The 21,880-nt window shown below is 40.9% G+C and overlaps 7 protein-coding genes across 7 annotated transcripts; 5 read left to right on the top strand and 2 right to left on the bottom strand.

Moving 5' to 3' along the window:
* The first annotated feature begins 1,080 nt into the window (after nucleotides 1-1,080).
* LOC129591880 (uncharacterized) lies at nucleotides 1,081-3,021 on the top strand. Its single transcript, XM_055487732.1, has 2 exons — nucleotides 1,081-1,913; nucleotides 2,488-3,021. Exons 1-2 carry the CDS (start codon nucleotides 1,586-1,588, stop codon nucleotides 2,691-2,693), a joined length of 534 nt encoding a protein of 177 aa, XP_055343707.1. The 5' UTR covers nucleotides 1,081-1,585; the 3' UTR covers nucleotides 2,694-3,021.
* A 1,616-nt stretch (nucleotides 3,022-4,637) lies between these two features.
* On the top strand, nucleotides 4,638-6,681 carry LOC129591879 (uncharacterized). The gene is made up of 3 exons (XM_055487731.1): nucleotides 4,638-5,006; nucleotides 5,170-5,589; nucleotides 5,975-6,681. The coding sequence occupies exons 1-3, from the start codon at nucleotides 4,895-4,897 to the stop codon at nucleotides 6,514-6,516; spliced, it is 1,074 nt and encodes a 357-aa protein (XP_055343706.1). The 5' UTR covers nucleotides 4,638-4,894; the 3' UTR covers nucleotides 6,517-6,681.
* Nucleotides 6,682-7,327: 646 nt separating this feature from the next.
* LOC129591862 (pancreatic triacylglycerol lipase-like) lies at nucleotides 7,328-9,727 on the top strand. The gene is made up of 12 exons (XM_055487709.1): nucleotides 7,328-7,437; nucleotides 7,568-7,772; nucleotides 7,830-7,887; nucleotides 7,977-8,115; nucleotides 8,311-8,399; nucleotides 8,496-8,563; nucleotides 8,637-8,706; nucleotides 8,785-8,830; nucleotides 8,959-8,996; nucleotides 9,108-9,185; nucleotides 9,303-9,361; nucleotides 9,422-9,727. Exons 1-12 carry the CDS (start codon nucleotides 7,328-7,330, stop codon nucleotides 9,620-9,622), a joined length of 1,161 nt encoding a protein of 386 aa, XP_055343684.1. The 3' UTR covers nucleotides 9,623-9,727.
* Nucleotides 9,728-11,146: 1,419 nt separating this feature from the next.
* LOC129591878 (pancreatic triacylglycerol lipase-like) lies at nucleotides 11,147-13,952 on the top strand. The gene is made up of 12 exons (XM_055487730.1): nucleotides 11,147-11,394; nucleotides 11,491-11,695; nucleotides 11,786-11,843; nucleotides 11,932-12,076; nucleotides 12,412-12,500; nucleotides 12,597-12,664; nucleotides 12,792-12,858; nucleotides 12,929-12,974; nucleotides 13,039-13,076; nucleotides 13,200-13,277; nucleotides 13,426-13,484; nucleotides 13,564-13,952. The coding sequence occupies exons 1-12, from the start codon at nucleotides 11,171-11,173 to the stop codon at nucleotides 13,780-13,782; spliced, it is 1,296 nt and encodes a 431-aa protein (XP_055343705.1). The 5' UTR covers nucleotides 11,147-11,170; the 3' UTR covers nucleotides 13,783-13,952.
* A 976-nt stretch (nucleotides 13,953-14,928) lies between these two features.
* LOC129592034 (uncharacterized) lies at nucleotides 14,929-16,109 on the bottom strand. Its single transcript, XM_055487974.1, has 2 exons — nucleotides 15,719-16,109; nucleotides 14,929-15,317 (listed from the first exon to the last, which is right to left on the bottom strand). The coding sequence occupies exons 1-2, from the start codon at nucleotides 15,987-15,989 to the stop codon at nucleotides 15,121-15,123; spliced, it is 468 nt and encodes a 155-aa protein (XP_055343949.1). The 5' UTR covers nucleotides 15,990-16,109; the 3' UTR covers nucleotides 14,929-15,120.
* Nucleotides 16,110-16,672: 563 nt separating this feature from the next.
* On the bottom strand, nucleotides 16,673-17,769 carry LOC129592036 (equistatin-like). Its single transcript, XM_055487978.1, has 2 exons — nucleotides 17,461-17,769; nucleotides 16,673-17,137 (listed from the first exon to the last, which is right to left on the bottom strand). Exons 1-2 carry the CDS (start codon nucleotides 17,645-17,647, stop codon nucleotides 16,980-16,982), a joined length of 345 nt encoding a protein of 114 aa, XP_055343953.1. The 5' UTR covers nucleotides 17,648-17,769; the 3' UTR covers nucleotides 16,673-16,979.
* A 1,267-nt stretch (nucleotides 17,770-19,036) lies between these two features.
* Nucleotides 19,037-21,863, top strand: LOC129591894 (uncharacterized). Its single transcript, XM_055487749.1, has 3 exons — nucleotides 19,037-19,660; nucleotides 20,284-20,858; nucleotides 21,240-21,863. Exons 1-3 carry the CDS (start codon nucleotides 19,320-19,322, stop codon nucleotides 21,581-21,583), a joined length of 1,260 nt encoding a protein of 419 aa, XP_055343724.1. The 5' UTR covers nucleotides 19,037-19,319; the 3' UTR covers nucleotides 21,584-21,863.
* The last annotated feature ends 17 nt before the right edge of the window (nucleotides 21,864-21,880 follow it).

Genomic DNA, 21,880 nt, shown 5'->3' with positions numbered 1-21,880 from the left:
GTTAAGTAGGATTATGTTATAATTACCGTGCGCTACGAAAATGCAAGCGGATGTAACAAAATTTTTGGGGTGCAAAATCAACTACTCTAGCTGAGTTGATCAAAGCTGGGTTGGCTTTCGGTTTGACGCCAACGGATCGACTGATTTGTGTACCCGGTGTTCCCGTCACGCTTTCTTGGGTTCCATGCAGTTGGCAATTTCTTAATTAGAACAACATTATTTATATTACTTATTTTTGGTCCAATACATTTGCAAGAAACAGTAAATATTTTTTGAAACAGTCGTCTGTTTAACTACTGATTGATTTGTCCCTTGCAGATTTAGCATGTTGGTACAGTACTGACGACAATACAGTCGTGAGTACGACAGAGTACCGTATATACCATCAGTGCTTTACAAGTTTCTGTTATTGCCAGTTTCCACTGCACTGCGCTGCTAGTCTTTACTTTCACGGATATTAATGATAATATTAGTACTGAAAGGATAATACAAATATTAGGATGTTTTATGTCGGTGAAGTACAGTCATGAACATTTCAACAAGTTGGCGGGTTCTACGCACGACTACTGCACACGCATGCAATGTTGCGAAATGTCTGCTATTTTTCTTGCAATACACGAAGCAAAAAAATTTTATAGCTAAAATTGTGTTTGATGGAAAAGTATCAGTACGCGCGACAGTTCTTCTTACGAACTAACTTAATGATTAATAAGTTCCAAAGAGATTTTGTGCTAATTAGAATCTAAAAGTCAGGGAATCCAAGCTGGATTATCCGGCCAGTTTCGCCTCACAGTACGGTAGTACGGGTAGACTAACTACTCGTACAGTACGTGGGTTATTACAAATAATTATGAAAGATATACTGCAGAACAGCCGTAATTACCGGTACACTTTATAACCGAGCTAGGTGTGGTTTCATGTAACCTTTGTGCAAATTAATTCTTGCGTAAAACCGGCAGGTGTCGCATAGTCAAAAGAAACAGACACAAAGCACAAAAGGTTTAATTGGCCGCCGCCTAATCGGTATGTTCCAGCTGATTGTACCTGGAAACCCCACAAAGCCCCGGTGATTAGCTGACGACCAAAGCGACAGAGCATTGTAAATACTGAACCCTGCCAAACGATGTCCAACCGCTACAGGAAGCCGCCAGATTCAACACATGTAAAGGTCTTTGACGTGGGTGCCCTGCTAAATTTATACGTGCTCATGTATGCGAGCGTAACTGATGGATCAGTCGGCAAAAACCAATTACGAAAATCTGGAAGAGCGGAACGACTCTGTATGCATAATAGCCGAGGATAAGCTGTATACACATGCATAAGAATTGTTTGTGTCGGTTAACTGGGATTCCCGCTACGTTTGTGTCCGGTCATATATACTTACGCTCCTTTTAGTCCTTTATGTAAGAAGTGGATGCGTATCTGCAGACCGCATGTGTATCTGTACGGCGCACAACTGGGATTTATAAAGCCGCGACGCGTAACCAGTTGCATACGGATGAGTTGCTTCTGCCATCTTAGTGCAACTTTCAACACGAACTTTTTTTCGTTTTAACTTTGCTTTGAGTGGTTCTACGACACAACTATGCATATGATTAATCATCTTCCTACTGGGTTTCTCTGTTTTGCTCTGTTTCGGTATTGTTGTGGTGCCTCCCTCAAGAGTGACCTCGATGATTCTTTGACTGTTGACTATGCCGGTGAAAACGTAGTTGAACAGCCTCGAGTGGAGAAACGGTTGTTCCACTATCCGGTGTATTCCTCACCAAACACCGCCAACATCCGAAAGCCATGTATCCTGCCCAGTGGTCAAATTCTCGCGCCGGATAAACCTGCAAGTGATAACGAATCAACACAGGAAGAGCTAGCACAGAACAGTTTTGGCAACGGAGAGCAAAACAAAGATCAACGCGGTACGTATGTCATCAGCTTTTGAGTCGTAAATTGCCTAGAATTTATCTGCATAATTTAGAAAAAATTTTTCTGCCGAAAAATGTCATTTTGAATTGCTAATCTTTTTAATTTTCTTGTCAAAAATTCTCAGTGAAAAAAATATGCTAGTGCATTGTATGTATTACGTATACGAATGGGCATATACTACTACCGCCATAAGTAGGCAAAGTACAGATAAGTCAGTTCTTTGTAATTATGTTTGCAGCTGCTTGTTAGAGCGCTTGTGATATTTTAGTAATATTTAAATAAATTTATCGCGAATAAAATTATTTTATATTAACGGCTTTACTTTTCTTGCTCCTTCTTCCGCTTGAGAGGTCACACATCCGCTCTACAGAATGACGCACGCTCGTCACCGGGTAATAGCAAAGGATATGCTATCATTTCAATTTTTTTTTGCGAAACCCATTTTCGAACGCGCGTCAGACATTGTAAACATCACATTAGCGCTTTTATGCATGATCTCATATTGTAGCATCACATTCGCTATACTATGGGCAGAGTATTACAACAGGAAACCTTTTGTTGTTACAGATGTGTACGCTGTGCTCTCAACGCGCTTTCAAACCTTGAACGGCTTAAACCGATTACGCTTACGACCGGTGCGTGACTTCATGGACCCAGAGGTTAAGGTGTACCCGCGCACCTACTACGTCCGCAACGCCAGAGCCGCAAAAACGGCATTTCCCCTTCCTCTACGTGCGCTGCGTTCCCTACGCCGCTGTATCCGTGGAGCGTAACCTGACACGCAGGTTAACTATGTTCATGAAGGCGCGCTCTTCTTTGCCGGTTGTTCAAAGATACTAACTGGTGCATGAAATGCTTCATTGTTGTCTGTTGTCAAAAATAAAACGCATCTCCATTGCATGTACACAAATAGATACGGTTTGGCCCTTATACATACGTAAGGAAAGTTGCACATGTTGTAGTTGTGACGTTTAGCAATAAATCTTAAGCGTATAAGAATGAAACTGCACACCACAATCAATATTCTGCGTTGTCGCAGCTTAATGGCCAGCTTATGCAGCAGTTTACCAACATCTTGCGCACTGTGACCTTTGGATGAAAGCAAGCTTTTTTATGTGCCACAGTGCAAATACTAAGTCGATTTTTAATACACCAAGTTATTTGTATCGCTTCAGTAACCTCCCGGGGATTTAAAAACCGCTTTTTATTTTATGCAGTGTAGAGATGCGTTATCGTCTGTAATGTTGTCAAAGCGGCATTTGCTGTTCTGTGCATTAGAAATTTGAGCTATTGTCAAAAGTTTTCAAAATATTATTACTTTGCATCATTTTTTCTTGCTTTTAGTGCTTAGGATCTTGGAACGTGCTTTTTGAGCTCGTTATCTGCAAGCCACCTAACCCGAATTATTGTAGTACCAAAACAAAAACTATGAAAGGTCATAAATGAGAGTAATTAACTGGTATACAATCGCAACTGTTTCAGTTAATACCTTGCAGAATTTGCTTAGTTAAAAACCAGTTGGATAGATAAAGATATCACCTTCTCTAGCGCTATCACTATTTAAATTAATAGATTCAAATATAAAAGCAAAATAAAACAGTACACGATCGAGAGTTTTCATCCAAGTCCGGCTATAAGCTGTCATATAATAATCAAAAGTATTTTTATTTCAAATTTACTTTCTCGGCAACCGACATTGGCTGCTAATGTGCTATGTATCGTTATCATCGTTACTTATACAATTATCGTAGACTTTTATGCTTTTGTGCTTATTAACTATTTAGAATCTTCGAAACCAATTACAGTGCTAGTACGCTGAGATCCATTGTTACAGTACCATTGCAGCTCGATCTGCGAGACTCAATAAATACAAAGTTTGTTATGGTTGCCGTGCTTAAATTGCGCAGCACTTGTGTACTGCTTAAACACCAATATTTACAGGCATTTTCACCTGAAAATATTTTTCATTGTGCCATCAAATTCACATTAAGAAAATAGTCATTGAAATAGCTCTGCGCATGCTGACTTGCGAAATTTTGCTGGTTTTTACATCCAGTTATCATCTGGCTTGACTACGGTACATTTTCCAGACCGGATAGGACAAGACATTAATCTGTGTACGTTTGTGTACGCCTTAGGTGAAGCACGTTGTTAAGTGCTGGCTAATAATGAAGATAAAAAATTGTGATGGCTACATGTACAATTTTGTGCTAACAATTACGGGTACAATTCTGTATATAGAAAATGGTAAGTTTAAAATATGGCACAGTCGAGCCAAAACTTCAAAACTTTATCAGCAAAGCTTTACCAAACCGAAATAGATAAATGGCGCATTTGAATTAATAAAATTAAGAAATCTGATAAATTTTTTTATGACGGGCACGAGTAATTCGGAAATGACAAATGTGTTACCGGGTAGCCTTTAACAACCGGTTTCAATTACTTTGTAAAATTTGTAACTCTTGACAATTACATGTTCCCGAGACAAACGATATGCCGCTATGCAGTGTACAAACTAGACATTAGCGGTAAGCAGAATTTCGGCAAAATTTACCACTTATTCTTCCTGTTTTACCGCGATATGAGGGATGTTAGTACGTGTTTGCGAAGAAACCGGTAACTCCACACGGAGAATATCCTCCGTCACATGTGTTTAATGTGAATGTTGCCTGCGGGATATGTATACAGTTAAAGTGTGCAAGTCCACATGAGATAAACATCATTCTTCCATGTACACAACAATCACACCTGATTAATCTGGAAAAATTGGTTGGTGTATGTTTTCAGTCATTGCGACCATAAACAAACTAAGTTTACTTATTGATTCACAATTTATCAACTATTAAGTCTTGATTCTCTGTCACTGTGATTTGTCACCTGTAGATGCCACAACGAGGTCCGGCGTCCTTTACTTCCCACTAACTGATTGTTGTTAAATCTTGAATTGTTCTGTTTTCTGCTACACAATCCAGGCATGATGCAGCAAAGTTTGGACATTTCAGTACTGCAGTTTGTTTCTTTGTGCATGTGCTGGATAGGAAATCACGCACAAGCAGTGTATTGGAGTGACCCTGGAGATTCAACGTGTACGTACGCCCAGTTTCGTTCGTATTACGTATTTTCGTTCTGTTACAGTATTAGCATGGCATAATAAAACTAGCAAGTTTAATTATGCCATGTTATTAGCACTGTACCTACATTGTAATACTATATTATAAAGTAGCCCAAGTTTTTGTTTGATTATTTCAGTGGTACTAGAAGCAGGCGGAGAGATACGGCCGTACAGTACTCCCATTTACAGTCCCTCCGGAAAATACAAAGTTATGGTGTCGAGCTATGCCTTGATGGTTATGCGACTGCCTGTTAATTCGAAAAAGCTGTCCTCCACGGTGGTGTGGAGCACGATGGCCGATGGGCATTCGGTAAGCCGTCTGGAGCTGACGCAACGGGGAAATCTGTATTTGTGGGGCACGATGGACGAACGCAACAACGCCACGCTGTGGCGGTCTAATTCGCCGCTGACCCGGACCGGTTTGTACCAGCCCGTTCTCTCGCTGACCGATGACGGATATCTGCAGTTGAGTATCGATGGCGAAGTCTACTGGGAGTCGACTGGATTAAGGGAATATGCGTGCCTGAATAATGCTTCACTTTCCAATAGGTCTGCAGGTAACTGGGATAGCCAGCCAATTAAAAATTCTAAAATCTATACGTTATAAATCTCGACTGAACTTTGCGCTCGTTTTCGGTCAGATCGTATCACTCAGTTTGTAGGTCTAACAATTATTATTTGGGAGGTTATTTTTTCGTCACCACCGGCTGATGTTAAACTCGGTTGAATATGGTCATCAGGGTTATTTTATTACTTAGCTTTGGCTTCTAATTGGCTTGCTAATTTCCGAACTGCCAAAATAAAAACTGTATGCAGACTTAAGTCACCAAACGTATGACGCACACACAGACTGTGTGCATTTTTATTATTCCATTAGCATTTTTACCATTCCAGTTTTTAGTGCCACTTACAGGATGCTATAAAAGTTTTTTTATTATGCAGAGGTACTGCAAAGGGGCCAAGTTCTTACTCCAGGGAAAAAGTATTACTCTCCAAATAAGAACTTTTATCTGATTCTCCAAGACGACGGGAACATGGTGGTGTACCGCGACTGCGATTCCACGCCGACATTCAGCTCCTACACCCACTCGGCCACGCCCGATAACGTGACGGTGACGTCGCGCGGGGAATTCATCTACTATGGCGACATGGGCGGATGGGGCAGTATCCAGATGTGGTTTAAGGAGCCACAGTTCAAGTACGGTGAAACCGGGCGACCCAATTCGGAGTTGCGGTTAGCGGACAATGGGCGCTTGTATCTGTGTCAGAGTGGTGACTGCTACTGGCAATCTGGAATACAGTATGTGGATGTGGATGATCTAACGCATCTGATCAAGCTGCAGGAGGCACCGAAGGGGACAGAGGAGAATAAGGCGCCGGTCGCCGCCCGTGCCATACAGGGAAATGCGGCCGCACGCGATTTTGCTTCGGCGTTGGTCATTACTGGATCTGTGCTGGGATTGTGGCTTCTGTTGAAACACTAATAAACAACCAGTTTGAACTGTACCTTTAAAAATTAAAGCTGTGATGTGCATATGTGACTGAAGATCTTGTAAATTAATTACTGACAATGTGAGACATTAATTCTGTTGAATTATGTTAGAATTTTATTATCTCCAGTTGCGATTGCTCAATAAAAAATCAAATCAACCGACAACTGCGCACAGACTCTCGAATTTACAGTATATATAGAAATCTATATTGAAGTCATAGTTTGTAAAAAAAGCAATAATGGATAAAAATTAACAGCGATTGCACTTAGTCATGGTCGTACACTTTTTCAGCACAAGCGCTTTGGTTTTTTTAACACACCTGAATGAATTTCGCACATTGCACTAATATTGCAGAACTGACAGGAATACAAAACCATGTATGTTGTGTGTAGCGGTCAGTGGCAAACAAACCTGCGTGCACCCTCCCCTGGAGCGTTATTGCCGTCGTCAGCATAAGTGCACCACAAAGCGCGTCATTCCACTTAAAACGTCTGCGATAGATGTATTCCATGAACGTCCGTAACAAAAGATGGCAATAACTGTTTTGCATATAAGAGCGTACTTTTGAGTTTTGACATACACATTATCTAAGGTAAGACTGATTCGCTTTTTCTATGATCGGTCCAGTAAATAAAGGAATTTTTCCTGGTATTGGTTAGTTTATTGTACTTTAGTTTGCTCTTAAATTTTTTACGTGCTACCAAGCATGTACGCTTTAAAGTTCGTTTTAAATTTTATTGTCCTTGCCCAGCTAGGAACTTTGCATAATGCGGGAGGCGCAGCTGATCAATCTATTTCGGCAATGTTGTTGGCCGATAGCATCCTCTTTAACGCAACCACCAAAGCGAGCGCTTGCTGCGGTGACCTTGGGTGCTTTGACACAGCCAGCCCTTTTTTCGATGCAGTCAACCGGTACGCTATGGATTAGCTTCGTTGATCAGGAACGAATGCGAGAATAAGAAAACATTAAGAAATTTTCAAAATTCGGTCTGTATTTCCGTACGATACTAGCTATATTATAATGAACTGCTTATCTGGGCAGACCAGTAAGCTCTCTCCCGCTCTGCTCCCTAACCCCGCTTTTGAAAATGCGACTGAGCACACGAAAGAATCCCGATAGTCAGCAAACACAAATTCTGAATCCTGACGATACAAAGACCATTCAGCAATCCTTTTTTGACCCTGCTAAGAAGACTTTCATTCTGATTCACGGATTTAGCGATAGTTTTCACTATGCCTGGTGGCAGGTAACCTTGAAAGTGTTTTCACGCATAAGCATCCTGTGACCTTTAACATGGTTCCAGAAAATCGTAGAGGAGCTGCTGGAAAACGGAGATTACAACGTTATGAGGATGGATTGGTGTAAGTGGTTGAAATGGCTCAACTCTTTATTTGCGGCAAAGCCCAATTTGAATGGTAACACTGAATTGGAATAAACGGTTTTCGTGCAGCTGCCGGCAACCAAGTTCTTTATGCTCAAGCCACCGCCAACATCCGCTTAGTGGGAGCGTACGTGGCCAAATTTCTCATACATCTACAATCACAGTACCGAGTCGATCCTTCAAACGGAGTCCACTTAGTGGGACACAGGTAATCACAGTTTATATTGCGCATCCATGCAAGGTCCCCCAGCAGACAGAACAAGGCGCTTGTGTACTTCTAGCTACAGTATTTCGGTGGCAGTAGGGGCTAATTAGATCATGATAATTTCTTTCTGCTTGTGCACGATGTACACAAGTCATTAATTACTCGTACCTTTGAATTGATTGTTATTTGTTTATATAGTCTCGGTGCACATGGCGCCGGATATGCAGGAAGTATTATGCGAAGGAAGGGATTTCCTCTTGGTCGCATCACGGGACTTGATCCGGCAGGTACGTACTGTATAATACGTAGTATTTCTGCTCTGTGGTACTCCGACTACCTTTCCCATGTCAAAAGCTCCAGCCTTTTTTAATATGTAAATTTAGGTCCATATTTTACCAATACTGATGCGGCCGTACGGTTGGATCCCACTGACGCTATGATTGTCGACACGGTAATATGCCAACATTTTAAGAAAATTTGAATATAATCGATCGTACAAGAGTACCAAAAATATGGTGCTGCAGATAATTACGGATGGGGAATCGACTATCCTAACTGGCAGCTATGGCTCGCCCCAACCTATGGGTCACATAAGTCAGTATACAAAACTGGACTTTCTGAACTGAAATACTGTACAGGTAATATAGTTACAGAAGGCGTTTCGACTTGCAGATTTTTTGCCTAATGGTGGACTTCGGCAACCTGGCTGCGAGAAAGGGTACGAGTGCAAGCTGCTAAAGCAGGACAGATAGAGCTTTATTTTCCACTGAAAAATGTTGCCCCTAAATGGGAAAATAAAATAATGGCAACTTTTTCATCTGAATCGAAACAAATTCTTCGATTTAGATTGTTCCACGTTACAACTATGGATACCAGCACTTTTAGTAAGTGATATCTCAATCAGCATAATTACAGATTCCATATTATGACAAAAATCAACAAAATTTGTTCAATATTGTCAAACTCTAAATTTTTAAGTGTGTCAAAATTAATAGATCTAATTGGATTGGCTGAAGCAGCCGCTTTCGAACTGATTTGCTGCAGTCATTCTCGGGCCATTGCTCTATACACAGGTACAAAATGTTGGCATTTTCCTTGCAAAACTGCTTTCTAAACAGCTAACATTTGTAGTAATTTTTTACGTTATGTATATTCTTGTACACCTAATGACCGTAATTGGTACGTTTCAGAAAGCATCAATTCCAAAACCTGTGCCATGACCTCTCACCGGTGCGACAATTACGAAAAGGTCTCACTGGAAACTAAAGCTGAGAAAGGCTGTTTGTAACTTCACATTTCTTTGTTCCAGTTTCGGAGAGGCGAATGTAATTCCTGTGCGGATGACAACTGCGCCGTGCTGGGATTCAACGTGGAAACAAACCGGGCACAGCCCAACTCAATTCTGAATTACTACACTGTTACTGCCAGGAAGTCACCTTTCTGTTTATCCGATGCAGCAAAAACTGAGCGACAAACATTGCGGCAGATCTATGAAAGGTTAAAGAATTAACAGAAACCTTAAATTTTACCTGACTAGTATTTACTGAAATTGGTGTAAAACATTTTGCTTCAGTGCGCTGTTTACTTATTAGTTAAGTACTCTTTTCTCACGGCTGCAGTATTACGAATTGCGAGTATCATATCTGTCCATTAATGGCTGTAAATGACGATCATACGAGATTATAGGCGAATCTCTCATTTTTGTGCATCGTTACTACGGAAAACGCAAAGCACGTACTTTATGTACTTTTCGTTCGTTCCCGTACAACATTTTATGTTAGGTATCATCCCCAAACGTCCCTCAAAATATCTACTGTAAGAAATTACACAAAAAAACATGATTTTCTCCAAGCTTTGTACCCAGACATAGGGAATTAAGCGCGATCTGGTTAAAAGATGCATGCACAAAACCAAAAGCAGCAAAACTATAAAACTGTGTTAGCGAGTATCTGTAGTAAAGTGCCGGAAAATACTTATATAAGAGAAAAATATAACAAAAAAGTAAGGAAACTAAACCATTGCGCAATATTTAAGCAGTAGTATCTGCTTATTTCGGAAAGATTGCTCAGACACAAAAAATTCTTACGTAGCCAAATGCATGAATTATCACACAGGCATTACTTGAAAAGGTATGCCACCTTCGCTTTTGTTCTAACTTCATTATAAACGGCTTTAAGTTATAAAATTTGCCATTGATGGATTAACTTTGAAGTGATTACTGCAATTAAGTAAAATTAACCTGTTCGTTCCAATAAAACTTCAATTTAGCACAATTATCATTGCCATTAATTTTTCAACATTATAAAGTACGCACATATACGGTGGCATATAATTGTCAAGCTAAAAAAATGTAACGATTAAAGATTTTTTAGACCTGGGATTCTAGATGCACTACCTTTTGCAACGTATTACAGAGCACAGATATTTGCGGAAAAATCTTTCTGGATAAGGCCATCCTCTAGAGCCTTATTCGTAATTCTTGCGCTGTTTTGACTGCATGGAATAAGAAACTGTGGAATAAATCGGTAATCCGTGAACCTGCATGGCATGCATTTTTAAAAAAAATTCTTCACAGTATATCACTCATGTACATACAACAATAACCGTATTTCGAGGTGGGAAACTGTAAAAACTCCTTATTTTCAAAGCTACGATACATAAAACGTTTTTCTATAAAAGAGACACTTAATGCGCCCTTTTTCGAATTTCATACACGTGATACACCCTCGCGAGTTATTAAAATCTACGTTGCGCGTGTACTTGCGCACGACATCTTTGGCTTCGAAATTTCCATCAGCGTGACCGTCAGCGGTGTAGAAATATCGTAGCATGTTATACTTACTTAAATTACCTGTGGTCAGCAGTTTGTCACCGCAACTTTCCGATCCACTTGAAACGTCTACGCCAGTTGTACTCCACGAACGTGTGTAGCATTGCCGTTTATTCTATTAATTTTATATAAAAGCGCAGATTTGTTTAAGAGTTGCACTTTGTCCCCGCTCACAATTGTTTCGCCATCTGTTAAGAGTTTGCCCTTTAATTTTCTAATCTTTTCAACATGCATGTTTTAAAGGTCGCTGTAACATTTGTCGTTATGACCATACTCCTCATGAATCTTAGCAATGTGGAAAGCGCTGCCGTAACGCTTACGTCCCGACCACTGACAGTGACGGCGACACCAGAAGTAAACACTGCCGCCGATTCAACTAACAAAATGAGCATGTGCTGTGGTGACCTCGGGTGCTTTGAAGCCGCTGGTCCATTCTTCGATATTGTCAACAGGTTAGTAATGGCAGAACAATATTAATAAAGCCAGAAATAAATAAGGTATGAATGCATTGTAATCACTGTTGCTGCTATATAATAAGCGTTTTGCAGACCAATAACAGTTCTTCCTGTTTGTCTCCTGACTCAATTCTTGAAAATGCGCCTAAGTACAAGAAAAAATCCCGGCAGCTTGCAGACACAAATTCTCAATCCCGATGACACGAAAACCATTAAGCAGTCCTACTTTGATCCTGCGAAAAAATCCTACATTCTAATTCACGGCTTTGCTGACAATTTTCAGTTTTCTTGGTGGCAGGTATCTATTAATGGTTTACTTTGAACATAGGCCAAGTAATCGACAACCCACGGTAAAGATACTAAAATTAATGTCAAAATTTCATTCCAGGAAATTGTGGAGGAATTATTAAAAAACGGCGACTACAACGTTTTAAGAATGGATTGGTGTAAGCTCCTGTATATGAAGCTGTCTCTGTGATAGCTGGAAGGTCACCTCTAAAGTGCTTTGGTAAAGTTAATTTGTTGAAATTGCAGCTGCTGGCAATCAGGCGCCATACGTGCAGGCTACAGCCAACATCCGCTTAGTGGGTGCATACGTAGCCAAGTTTCTTCTGCATCTACAATCGCAATACAAAGTGGATCCATCAAACGGTGACAAAGTTCATCTGGTCGGCCACAGGTACGCAGTTACGCTAGTATTTTAAAATTTTTCGGGTCCAGCTTCTTTGCATAAAAAATCGCAGCATTCATTGTGCTTTATCAAGCAACGTGATTTGTAGTCTCCGTGCCATGGTGCTGGGTATGCGGGAGCAATTCTGCGCAGCAAAGGGTTCGCTCTCGGGCGCATTACTGGACTTGACCCCGCAGGTAATGGTTACTAGCCAGTAGCCGCTAAGTTATTTAGCCACATAATTTAAATAAATTTCTGCTGGATCAAAATTGATATACTAGTTTTTGTATTAGGTCCATATTTCACCAATACGGACCCAGTTGTAGTCACGGACCCATTTGTAGTCTCCGTACCCATGGTGCTGGGTATGCGGGAGCAATTCTGCGCAGCAAAGGGTTCGCTCTCGGGCGCATTACTGGACTTGACCCCGCAGGTAATGGTTACTAGCCAGTAGCCGCTAAGTTATTTAGCCACATAATTTAAATAAATTTCTGCTGGATCAAAATTGATATACTAGTTTTTGTATTAGGTCCATATTTCACCAATACGGACCCAGTTGTGCGGCTAGATCCCACTGATGCAAAATTCATCGATACGGTTCGTACAGTCAGTTCTAGATCTAGTGAGCAAAACAGCAGCAAACTGTTCGCTGCTGTTCGCATGCAGCGCGAATTACACAGTGAGTGGGAGAAAAGTTTATGGTGAAATATTTTATATCACGCAGATTGCAACGGATGGTGAATCCCTCTTTCAAGCTAGTTTCGGATCTCCCCAAGGGATGGGGCACTTAAGTACGTAGTTATTGGATAACCACATTTCCGAGGTTAATTAAGCTAATTAATTTCAAAAATTGTTTGGCAGATTTTTTTCCTAATGGTGGCTTGCGTCAACCTGGCTGCGATAAAGGGTATGAATCAGATAACGCATGCAAAAGTAATTCAAGTTCTCATTTCCTTCAATCTGATTTTCAGAACCATTCATCCGGCGACAATGAACACAAGCACTTTCAGTGAGTACTTAACTACCAGCTTCTAATCGAAAAGTGTAAAACGGCATTCTAAATCCAATCAGGCAATCACTTTTTGTTATTTTTTCTTACAACACAGCACCAGTAAAAAGGCGTATTTTACAGATTTGATTGGAGTGACGGAAGCGACAACGTTTGAGTTGTTTGCGTGTAATCACGCTCGAGCTATCGCCCTCTACTCAGGTAAATTTTGTGTTGATTGTGTTGTCACTGTTTGAATCGTCGGGCATAGAACTATTGGCATTTGACGTACGGTACATGAAACTGAACTGCGGAACGGACCTGCACAAATTCAGTGTAAGATTTGTAAAATTGTGACTTTGTTGTACAGAAAGCATTAATGCAAAGAAATGTTCCATGACCTCTCATCGGTGTGAAAACTATGAAAAAGTAAGATGAGCATTAATCAGTACACCGGCAGTGCATGGTCTGTGGACTGTGCAGGTTGATGCATGTGTTTTAATTGCAGTTTCGAAAAGGCGAATGCAGCTCCTGCGCGAATAGCAGCTGTGCCACTTTGGGATTCAATGTAGAGACAAACCGGGCGCAACCAAATTCGGTCTTCAGCTATTACACGTTAACGGCCAACAAATCTCCCTTCTGTTTGCCGGATGCATCCAAAGCGGTTAAACGGTTAATTTTGCAATTTAAGGAAACGTTGAGAGCTGTTTATAAAGATTTAATATAGTGGCTCACTGACTGGCAACAATTGAAAAATGTAATAACTATATTATCGTTTTCAACACTGCTGTATGTCTTGAACATGGAACTTTGTTATTATTGCCCTCTGCTAGTTTGTTATTCTTGCGCTCCTGCATCTTGCAGTTTTGATATTGTGCCATAAAAACAGTGCCATAAAACCGAAGAATCAGAAACACGTCAAAGTTTGTGAAAAGAAAGAACGTAAAACTTTCTTGATGCGTACAACTTTAAGGGCACGTAAAAAACCGGATCTGTTCGCTTAATTGAAATCGAAGGTTTCTACATTCTATCAACATAAAAAAGTATACAGTACGCAGCATTATTGATATACATAAAAATTTTCAATGCCTGAGCTTAGTCGCCGTCACAACTTAACAAAAAGTACACGGAATCCATGCCAATGGCCATGCATATACAAATAACATATTTTGTAATTAACATATGTGTAAAGATAACTACCCTCTTCTAATTAAAGAGTGCCGCCACACAAGGATGAGCTTTTGTAATCTAAATTCTACCGGGAATGTGTAAATTACGACAAAAGGGAAACTTCTATCGTATAAGGGAAACGCTGCTGCATAAATCGTGGGAAAATCTAAATATGCCCTGTGCAAAGACTGACAAAACGAACACCGTCTGTGCCGAGATGCTCCACTCGTAAAGCCTGCACGTACAATACACCTTGCGCGTAAGTGTATGACGAAAAGCGCTGTGACGGAAAGTCGGAAATGCGTAGCGGAAGTAGCGGGAACACGCTACCTGATGCTCGCCATCAGGTGCGCATGAATACCCAGTACACTGGCTGGCGTATGCTAAGCCAGTGTATTGTACGTACTGGGCAAGGTGTCAAAGTCCTTCGATTAAGCTCAAACATTTAATGAAAAGGCTAACAATTATTACTTCGTTCGGTTTGCCGCTCTTGGTAAATTTTCCAGCAGAACAATGTTTAAACTGGAATAAACTGTAAGTTAGTAAAGTTACTGCATAAATCAGAGGGCTGATTTTGTTACTTAATTACTCTTCCACGTGATACTAAATTTTTCTTTACGTAATGTTCTTTCACGCAACTTTGCTTCAACGTAATATTCCTGGTCGATGGTAATAAAAAATTTAATGACGTACACTTATGGCGAATTTTACATACACTTTACTGCAATCAATCGGCTCCGTTAAGTCATGAAGTAAGGTAGGTAACGGTAAATACTCTGTATTAAGCCGGATAAGAAAAAACTGAAGCAGATATCACCAAATCCTATTCAAAATACGAATATTTACAAAACCGTGCTATATCAAAGATAAGCTTGAATTCATAGATAAGTCGATGTTAACCGCGGTGAAATCTGAATTTTTGTCCACTTAAACCAGATAATGCGGCGTATCCTCTTGTTGTCTGTGGTGTGCCGGGAGTGGAAGAACCACGCGCCGATGGATTACTGGCTAATCCTCCCGTCGCCAATCGGCGTCCCGGATGGATGTTTTGAGAGACAAACCGCAAACGCTTCTGCGGCACTGCATGAATATCTATAAACCACACCAAATACAAATTTGATGGATGAGTGCCACATGAGTGCTATATTAGCAACACTAAAGGCACAAGAACGGTTCGTATTATAGAAGTACGTTTCAAAATTTAACCCAAAACACAGCGTTTATTATATATGATACTACACAGATTTTCGTATAGAATTGCTCAGGCATATAAGAATTAGGTATACTTAATTAAGTATACGTATAAGAATTAAAAGGCTGTGCACATTGTACATGTGCCTTGCGCAGGAAGTGTATGTCACAGATGGCACAAATGACAGCAACTGGGAGCGCGAATTAAGTATACGGTTTCTTCACTGATATTGCTTAAAGGTCATGCACATAAATTTGTTCTTAAATGAGCCGCACTGATGCCACAGACACCAAACACGTACCATCAAATCCATAGCCAAAGGAGTCTTCATAAGCCGGCAGATCCGATTCGTAACTGCTGAAGGGAGCGTACTGTCCATCCACCACTGACCACACATCTCGCTTCTGGATCTTCCCGTTTCCCACGGGAGGTCCGCCATTCACAAAAACACCGTGATGGCTACTCATGGCCACGGCTTGACTGTAGGTCAGTGGCAGCGCTTGCATTACTGACATTTCTAGCGTGACCAAGCAAATCACACCAGCCATGATGACAAGGGAACATAGCGACATTTTTCTTTTTTCACACGAAATAAGAGAGATACGGATCGCGAAGTCTGTGGCGACTGGCAACACCAGCGCGTATATGTGGGCGAATGCGCCGTTAAGACATCATCGGAAACAGTTGGCGTCTCCTGACGCAATCTCTTGTGTGTCTGGCGCATCTTGTTCTGCGCAAGCTGGTGACGATGATCCTGCACGGGCGCGGGATGCGATATTGCGAGGAAGTTAATCGTTTAATCACCCGGGTCACAGTTGCCGGCCAAGCGTCTTTACATTTATCCCGCTAATCAATTGGTTTCTATTCGGATAATCCTATCATTAAAGCCTCCGATTTGCTACTGATATGCTGGAAATGGCGAAGAACGATAGTGTTAATGAATGTTTACGAGTCTAAAGACAGAGTAATGATTGAAATCAGCGGGATTATTGCGTAAATGGTTCGTTGTGGAGAAGTTATGTGGAACATGACCAACGTTTGCGCGATACGTATATATGCTGCGGCGGCCACGTTGAACCGCCTGCGCCTAACGATAACTGCGATTCAGGGCAAATTAATCATATGCAGCATACTCTAGGTTTTCTTATATTATATCTTGCCATAGGTTTTATGACGTTTTTAAAACATTTCCATAGCATTTTTCAAAAAGCAACATAGCAGTTATTCGGCCGTTTAGTAACAAAAAAGTGGCTGCACACGCAAATTTCTTTATTTTCCAGCACAGAGAATGGTCCTGTAGTAAATGACTTCTGTAACTAAAGCAAATTAGAGATGAGTTCTCGAACTGGACGTACAGGAAGAGATGGTGCACGGATTTTGTTCATTACAGTCACATTTCATGAAAATGATCTGCTGCAGCGCCCACCTAACGCTATATGGTGTAATTTAGTTCATGGAGGTTTTATTTTGTTTGCAACGCCAACGTGCAGCATTCAGACAAACAAAGCACGTTTGCGCGATTCGTGGTAACAGGAACACCATACAGGTGCAGCGTAATCCATTCAACAGTGATCGGGAGTGGGCGATCCTGGATTAACGAATGCTTTGATTTGATGGCCGGTTTCCTTATCAACACACCACGACTGTCCGCTACTTGCGGAGAATTGCCGCTCACTGTATTTTCCATCCGAGTCACATGCCGGGATGTACGTCCCGGGAGCTGAAACATTTTAAATTATATTTCAATTTAACGGTTACAGTTTCACCAAAAATATGCAAGCTACCTTACAGTGACACAGTCTAATCAGCTTGCGGAGTCTTAATTAATAATACGCATTAATGCTGCGCTGAATGTTTTGCGTAATAATTATATAAGCCTTCTTCAGCTTGGTAACTGTCTGAGTGATTTCTACAATTTTAATATTTTGCAAATGAAAGGTCAACAAATTTCGATCTTTTACAATTGAATAAGTCAAGGATAAGTTAGAAATTACATAAACAGAAATCAATGTTTGACTACTAAGTGATAGCAACACAACGTACCGCCGACCGCTTCAGCACCGCTTTTAGCTTCGTGGCAGGTGCATTGGCCAATGTTTTTCCATCCGGTGATTTCTAAATTCTCTCCCGGTAGGGTAACCTTAGTCAAAGTAAAACATTTGCGCTCAGCTGCTGCCATGACGCTCAATGTAAGCGCCCCGAAAAAGACTAAAGCCATGCCACTCTTCATTTTCGCGAATTAAAAATTGAATAATTCTATATTACAGTGCTTAATGGCCAGTTATATATGTCTGCTGAATGTCTACAGAACTGATAATAGTTCTTTGGCTTTAATTTATATATAACGCGCAGCAAACGACGGAATGGGTGTATTACAGCTGTACTTTTACAGTGCAGCTATGCGCATTCGGCCTTGCAGATTTAGATAAATTAAAGAAAGCTATGCCAAGTAAGTTTGATCTCTAATCGATCCTTATCTGTAAATTAAAATATTTAGGTTTATCAAGAAAACTCGATTTAATTTTGACTCATCACAATCTACTTATATGGCGATAAAATCGGCTTTTAATACACTGATCTGTATGTGCTTACCTGAAGTACGTCGACTCTCTTGGTTGTGCCAAACCACTTTATATTTATAAGTTGTATAGTCCGCTGTGCCGAACTCATCACAAACCACAAACCACGGCTCTGTCAAGATTTCGGTCGCACTCGCCCTGTACCATATAACAATTTATGAGCTTTTTAGAAAATAACACACATTCGTCATCTTAATTTTTGAATCTCAAATCTGGATCGTGCAGTATTTAATTTAATACCACATTCGTGACATTAACAAAATTTTCAATACTGGGACAGTGTTTCATGAACACTGATCAAATGAATACGTTACCGGCATACTTTCTCCACTTGGTTCCAGACACAGTTGGTATAGGTAATTTGCATTATGAATATCACTGCTATGATTAATGTGTACTGTATCTGCAGTATGGACCAAGTACAGATTATGTCATTAATGATTTTAGTAGTTCAGGACAATAATTACAACAGTATAACAATCGTTTTCATGTTCGAGGTTTTTGTTGAGCAGCAGTCCATGTGAACACTGAATTGAATCATGTGTTTATAAATCTGTAACTCAAGCATTTTCACTTCAGATTTATTAAAACAAGCATTGTTTTAATTTATGTATGAACTTACTTACTCATGCAACCATACTAACTGCATGCGCAAAAACAGAAAAATTGTAACAAGCCCTACGTAGGTTATTGCACCAAAATGCAAAAATAACAATACTTTTATAAGCTACTCTACAGTAGTTACCGTGGCGCACTGAGCGTATGCATTGGTGAGTTTTACTCAAGTCAACATGACCAACATTTTAATTCGGGAGTTAATTAATCTTGGTTATGGTTATTTGCATCACATTCTCCACAAAATTTTTGAATGTTACCGTCTCATAAAGTTTAATTACGTACATGGCAGTCGTGCTGCTTATCTTATCGTTATTTCAAAGGTCGTGCCTTGAAACACCCATAAAGCTGCTGCATAAACGTGTATTATCAGAGCTTCCGGAATTAATAAAATGTTCAAAGCCACTTCGATAAAAGATTTTCCTTCTACCTCAAACAGGTGTACAGAAACCAAACCAGACTCTCTTTTTTCCCAAGCGCACAAGAATAATTAAACGCTTAGTGCACAGGAAAATTCAAGCGCAAATGTAAATGTACATAGTTAGCTTGTGGCACCACTATTGATTTCTACTATGAGACTACATCGGCAGTGCGGAAGCAACATTTACTCGTCCAAACTATGCCGAATAATCATCAAATTGTTTTTCTTTAATCTAAACACAGCAAGTATCTGGAGACACCAACCGCTGTGAAGGCATCAGTCATTTTATGATGGAAGAAACACGGTTCAGTCGAGGACGACCGGTAAGCGTAAAGGACGACGACAACGCTGCTGCTGTTGCCGATGGAAGCGTTGGTAATCAGCTGCCAATTGCCAGTGCTCCCCTGCAGGACGATAACGATACTCACGATGCGGGAGTGGGTTACACGTATCCCTTCCCGCTACCGGCATCGCGGACGAAGAAACTGATCATTTTTGCAGTTGTATTTGTTGCTGTGATAACGGCTTCCGCCATAACGGTACTAGCGCTGTGGCTAAATGGCACGTTTGGATACGCGACGCACACTAGCGAAGCTCTACCGTCAACGGGAGTAAACAATACCATGAAGTGAGAATTTTTAGAAAACTTTTTTTATAATCAGCGTCCAAATTTAATGAATATAATTTGTAAAACATAATTTGCAATGTTATCTGTTTAGTTATCTGTTTTTGTATGCGTAATTATCGACTGTATTAAGGATCAGTTGACCGGGTCCATTAAGTTATTCCAAACGCATCATAGCGGAGTGTAGCAATTTACAATGCAGTACATAATTTATAATTATGGCGATCTACCGTTATGTGTATGTGTATCAGTGTATCTACCTTTTGGTAGAAGATCTACGGTAGGAACTGCTACAGGGAATTATCTGTATCGATATTATCCAATAATACTATCTGCAACTTTTTGAGTTTTAGGATACTTATAATTAAAGTTAGTGATTTACGGCAACATTGTAGTGATCGCACTTTGCACTGACTAGCTAATTAAAACTAAAACTGCAATGCGAAATTAGCTGCTAAAGTGCTAATCTGTTACTGAAGAGTAAGAGTACATACTGTAGTACGGTACTGCTATGAAAGTGACTGTAACGACTGTGCTTCCTCTGTAAAGAGCCGTATTTTTTTCACATTTCCGATTCTCTGTTGTCTCAATCTCCAGTAAATCTTTAGTTGGCCGTTATATTGCAGTGAGCGCGTGAACACTTCCGGAGGGGCACCTGAAGCCGTAACTCCCATAATTTTTTGGACGCCAGCGGTGCCCAACGTCCCCGTCCGTCGGATGCACGACATCACCACATTCCCGCCACAGCCGACCATAATCCTTCCCGATATTACCATCTACCCGCACAAATTCTGCACGCAAAATACATCCACCAACGGCAGCGATGTCGTGCTTCTGGCCGTGATCACCGAACCGGAAGACAGCGCTCTGCGCGTCGAATACCGGCACATCTGGAATCAGTATCTTCCCTATATCTCCGGCAATCTGGTGTTTTTCCTAGCGGTCTCACACGTGCCTACCATTCAAGAAACTATTAAGCAGGAAGCGTTGCAGAACGGGGATATTCTGCAACTGAACACGCCGACCAGTTCTACAGAGAAATACCTCAAGACCCTCGCTGCACTGCAGTGGGCAGATGAAAACTGCCCGCATAAGTTTATGTTGCGGATGAATGTCGATGTGCTGGTGCAAGTGGAATCGTTGAAAACGATGCTGGACAACGCGCTAAATAAGCGCTTGGACCACGCAGCAGCTATTTTGGGTAATTTTAATTTAAAGGAACGTGAAAATTAAATTGCTTATGTGTAGAGCCTCTACAGCTTTGATTTTATTAGAAATGTTCATAGTAAATGCAGCCTTCTATAATATGTTTAAACCGGCAATAGCTCGTTCTTTTATGAAAGTTCGTCGCGAATCATCGGCCATTATTTATGTCCGTGAACAAATCAGATTAACGTTTTTTTTACAATAACACACTTTTGAATGGATCTTATTACTTTTGAAAAACTGTAGATCGGTTATCAAGCTGAGCATCAGATTAGTTTCTGAAATTTAATGCACCAATATGTTTACAGTGTTACAAATGTCCATTACGTTTCTGTGGAAATTACTTTATTTTTAATAAATGTGATTGGCATTGCAGGTGACGTTATTGAGGAGGAGGGTGTGGCTGACACATCCAACTTCCCGAAATTCGTCCTGGGTTCGTTCTATATTATTACCCGGCCGGCCTTTCGTCGCCTCGTGGAAGCCTGTCAGCGAGTGCGTCCCATTTCCCTGGAGGAAGTCTACCTGACCGGATCGTGTGCGGATGCCGGTCAGGTGCTGCGCATAAAAGTGGAGGGTGTGGAGATGGAGAGGGAGTTGTCGCTGTGGCGCAAGATGTTCTCCTGCTTGCCAGTCCATGTCCTCAGTGTCAACGGCGTGGGCAAAGAAAATATCATTCACTATTGGCAGAAAGCGGTGCGCGCCGGCTGTTATGTGTGACGGTCTCCACTGGGAATATCGGAAGCGGTGCGCCGTTGATGGCTCTTTTTATGCCGGGTGGTTCAACCTTGGGACGAGGTTTATCGACGTAATTACTGCTGAGCCACGTTTCCGTCATGTGAAGACGGATTGTAATGATCTTCTTCTCCGGTGCAATCTCTTTTAGATCGTCTTTATGTCTTTATGTGGTGCACATATTCCTCCTTGGATGTTTTCCGTGAGCTTGAATTTGAAATGATTTTTATATGCTCATCATGGGTAATGTTTTCGCAGAAACGTACACTGGCAGATTTATTG

Source organism: Paramacrobiotus metropolitanus, unplaced genomic scaffold, assembly GCF_019649055.1.
Source record: "Paramacrobiotus metropolitanus isolate TYO unplaced genomic scaffold, Prichtersi_v1.0 Parri_scaffold0000049, whole genome shotgun sequence".
Lineage (NCBI taxonomy): Eukaryota > Metazoa > Tardigrada > Eutardigrada > Parachela > Macrobiotidae > Paramacrobiotus > Paramacrobiotus metropolitanus.
Note: the sequence above shows the minus strand (reverse complement) of the source record. Positions and strands in the feature narration are given on the sequence as shown.

What these genes read in the sequence shown, in the direction of transcription:
- LOC129591880 (XM_055487732.1), top strand. Translation starts at nt 1,586, where the DNA reads ATGCATATGATTAATCATCTTCCTACTGGGTTTCTCTGTTTTGCTCTG. An exon ending in GCAAAACAAAGATCAACGCG is followed by an intron (nt 1,914 to 2,487) that starts GTACGTATGTCA and finishes TTGTTGTTACAG; the next exon opens with ATGTGTACGCTGTGCTCTCA.
- LOC129591879 (XM_055487731.1), top strand. Translation starts at nt 4,895, where the DNA reads ATGATGCAGCAAAGTTTGGACATTTCAGTACTGCAGTTTGTTTCTTTG. An exon ending in TGACCCTGGAGATTCAACGT is followed by an intron (nt 5,007 to 5,169) that starts GTACGTACGCCC and finishes TGATTATTTCAG; the next exon opens with TGGTACTAGAAGCAGGCGGA. An exon ending in ACTTTCCAATAGGTCTGCAG is followed by an intron (nt 5,590 to 5,974) that starts GTAACTGGGATA and finishes TTTATTATGCAG; the next exon opens with AGGTACTGCAAAGGGGCCAA.
- LOC129591862 (XM_055487709.1), top strand. Translation starts at nt 7,328, where the DNA reads ATGTTGTTGGCCGATAGCATCCTCTTTAACGCAACCACCAAAGCGAGC. An exon ending in TATGGATACCAGCACTTTTA is followed by an intron (nt 8,997 to 9,107) that starts GTAAGTGATATC and finishes CAAAATTAATAG; the next exon opens with ATCTAATTGGATTGGCTGAA. An exon ending in GGTGCGACAATTACGAAAAG is followed by an intron (nt 9,362 to 9,421) that starts GTCTCACTGGAA and finishes TCTTTGTTCCAG; the next exon opens with TTTCGGAGAGGCGAATGTAA.
- LOC129591878 (XM_055487730.1), top strand. Translation starts at nt 11,171, where the DNA reads ATGCATGTTTTAAAGGTCGCTGTAACATTTGTCGTTATGACCATACTC. An exon ending in TACTGGACTTGACCCCGCAG is followed by an intron (nt 12,501 to 12,596) that starts GTAATGGTTACT and finishes TTTTTGTATTAG; the next exon opens with GTCCATATTTCACCAATACG. An exon ending in ATGCAAAATTCATCGATACG is followed by an intron (nt 12,665 to 12,791) that starts GTTCGTACAGTC and finishes TATATCACGCAG; the next exon opens with ATTGCAACGGATGGTGAATC.
- LOC129592034 (XM_055487974.1), bottom strand. Translation starts at nt 15,989, where the DNA reads ATGTCGCTATGTTCCCTTGTCATCATGGCTGGTGTGATTTGCTTGGTC. An exon ending in CTTTGGCTATGGATTTGATG is followed by an intron (nt 15,318 to 15,718) that starts GTACGTGTTTGG and finishes TGTGGTTTATAG; the next exon opens with ATATTCATGCAGTGCCGCAG.
- LOC129592036 (XM_055487978.1), bottom strand. Translation starts at nt 17,647, where the DNA reads ATGAAGAGTGGCATGGCTTTAGTCTTTTTCGGGGCGCTTACATTGAGC. An exon ending in CGGTGCTGAAGCGGTCGGCG is followed by an intron (nt 17,138 to 17,460) that starts GTACGTTGTGTT and finishes AAAATGTTTCAG; the next exon opens with CTCCCGGGACGTACATCCCG.
- LOC129591894 (XM_055487749.1), top strand. Translation starts at nt 19,320, where the DNA reads ATGATGGAAGAAACACGGTTCAGTCGAGGACGACCGGTAAGCGTAAAG. An exon ending in GGAGTAAACAATACCATGAA is followed by an intron (nt 19,661 to 20,283) that starts GTGAGAATTTTT and finishes GTTATATTGCAG; the next exon opens with TGAGCGCGTGAACACTTCCG. An exon ending in CCACGCAGCAGCTATTTTGG is followed by an intron (nt 20,859 to 21,239) that starts GTAATTTTAATT and finishes TTGGCATTGCAG; the next exon opens with GTGACGTTATTGAGGAGGAG.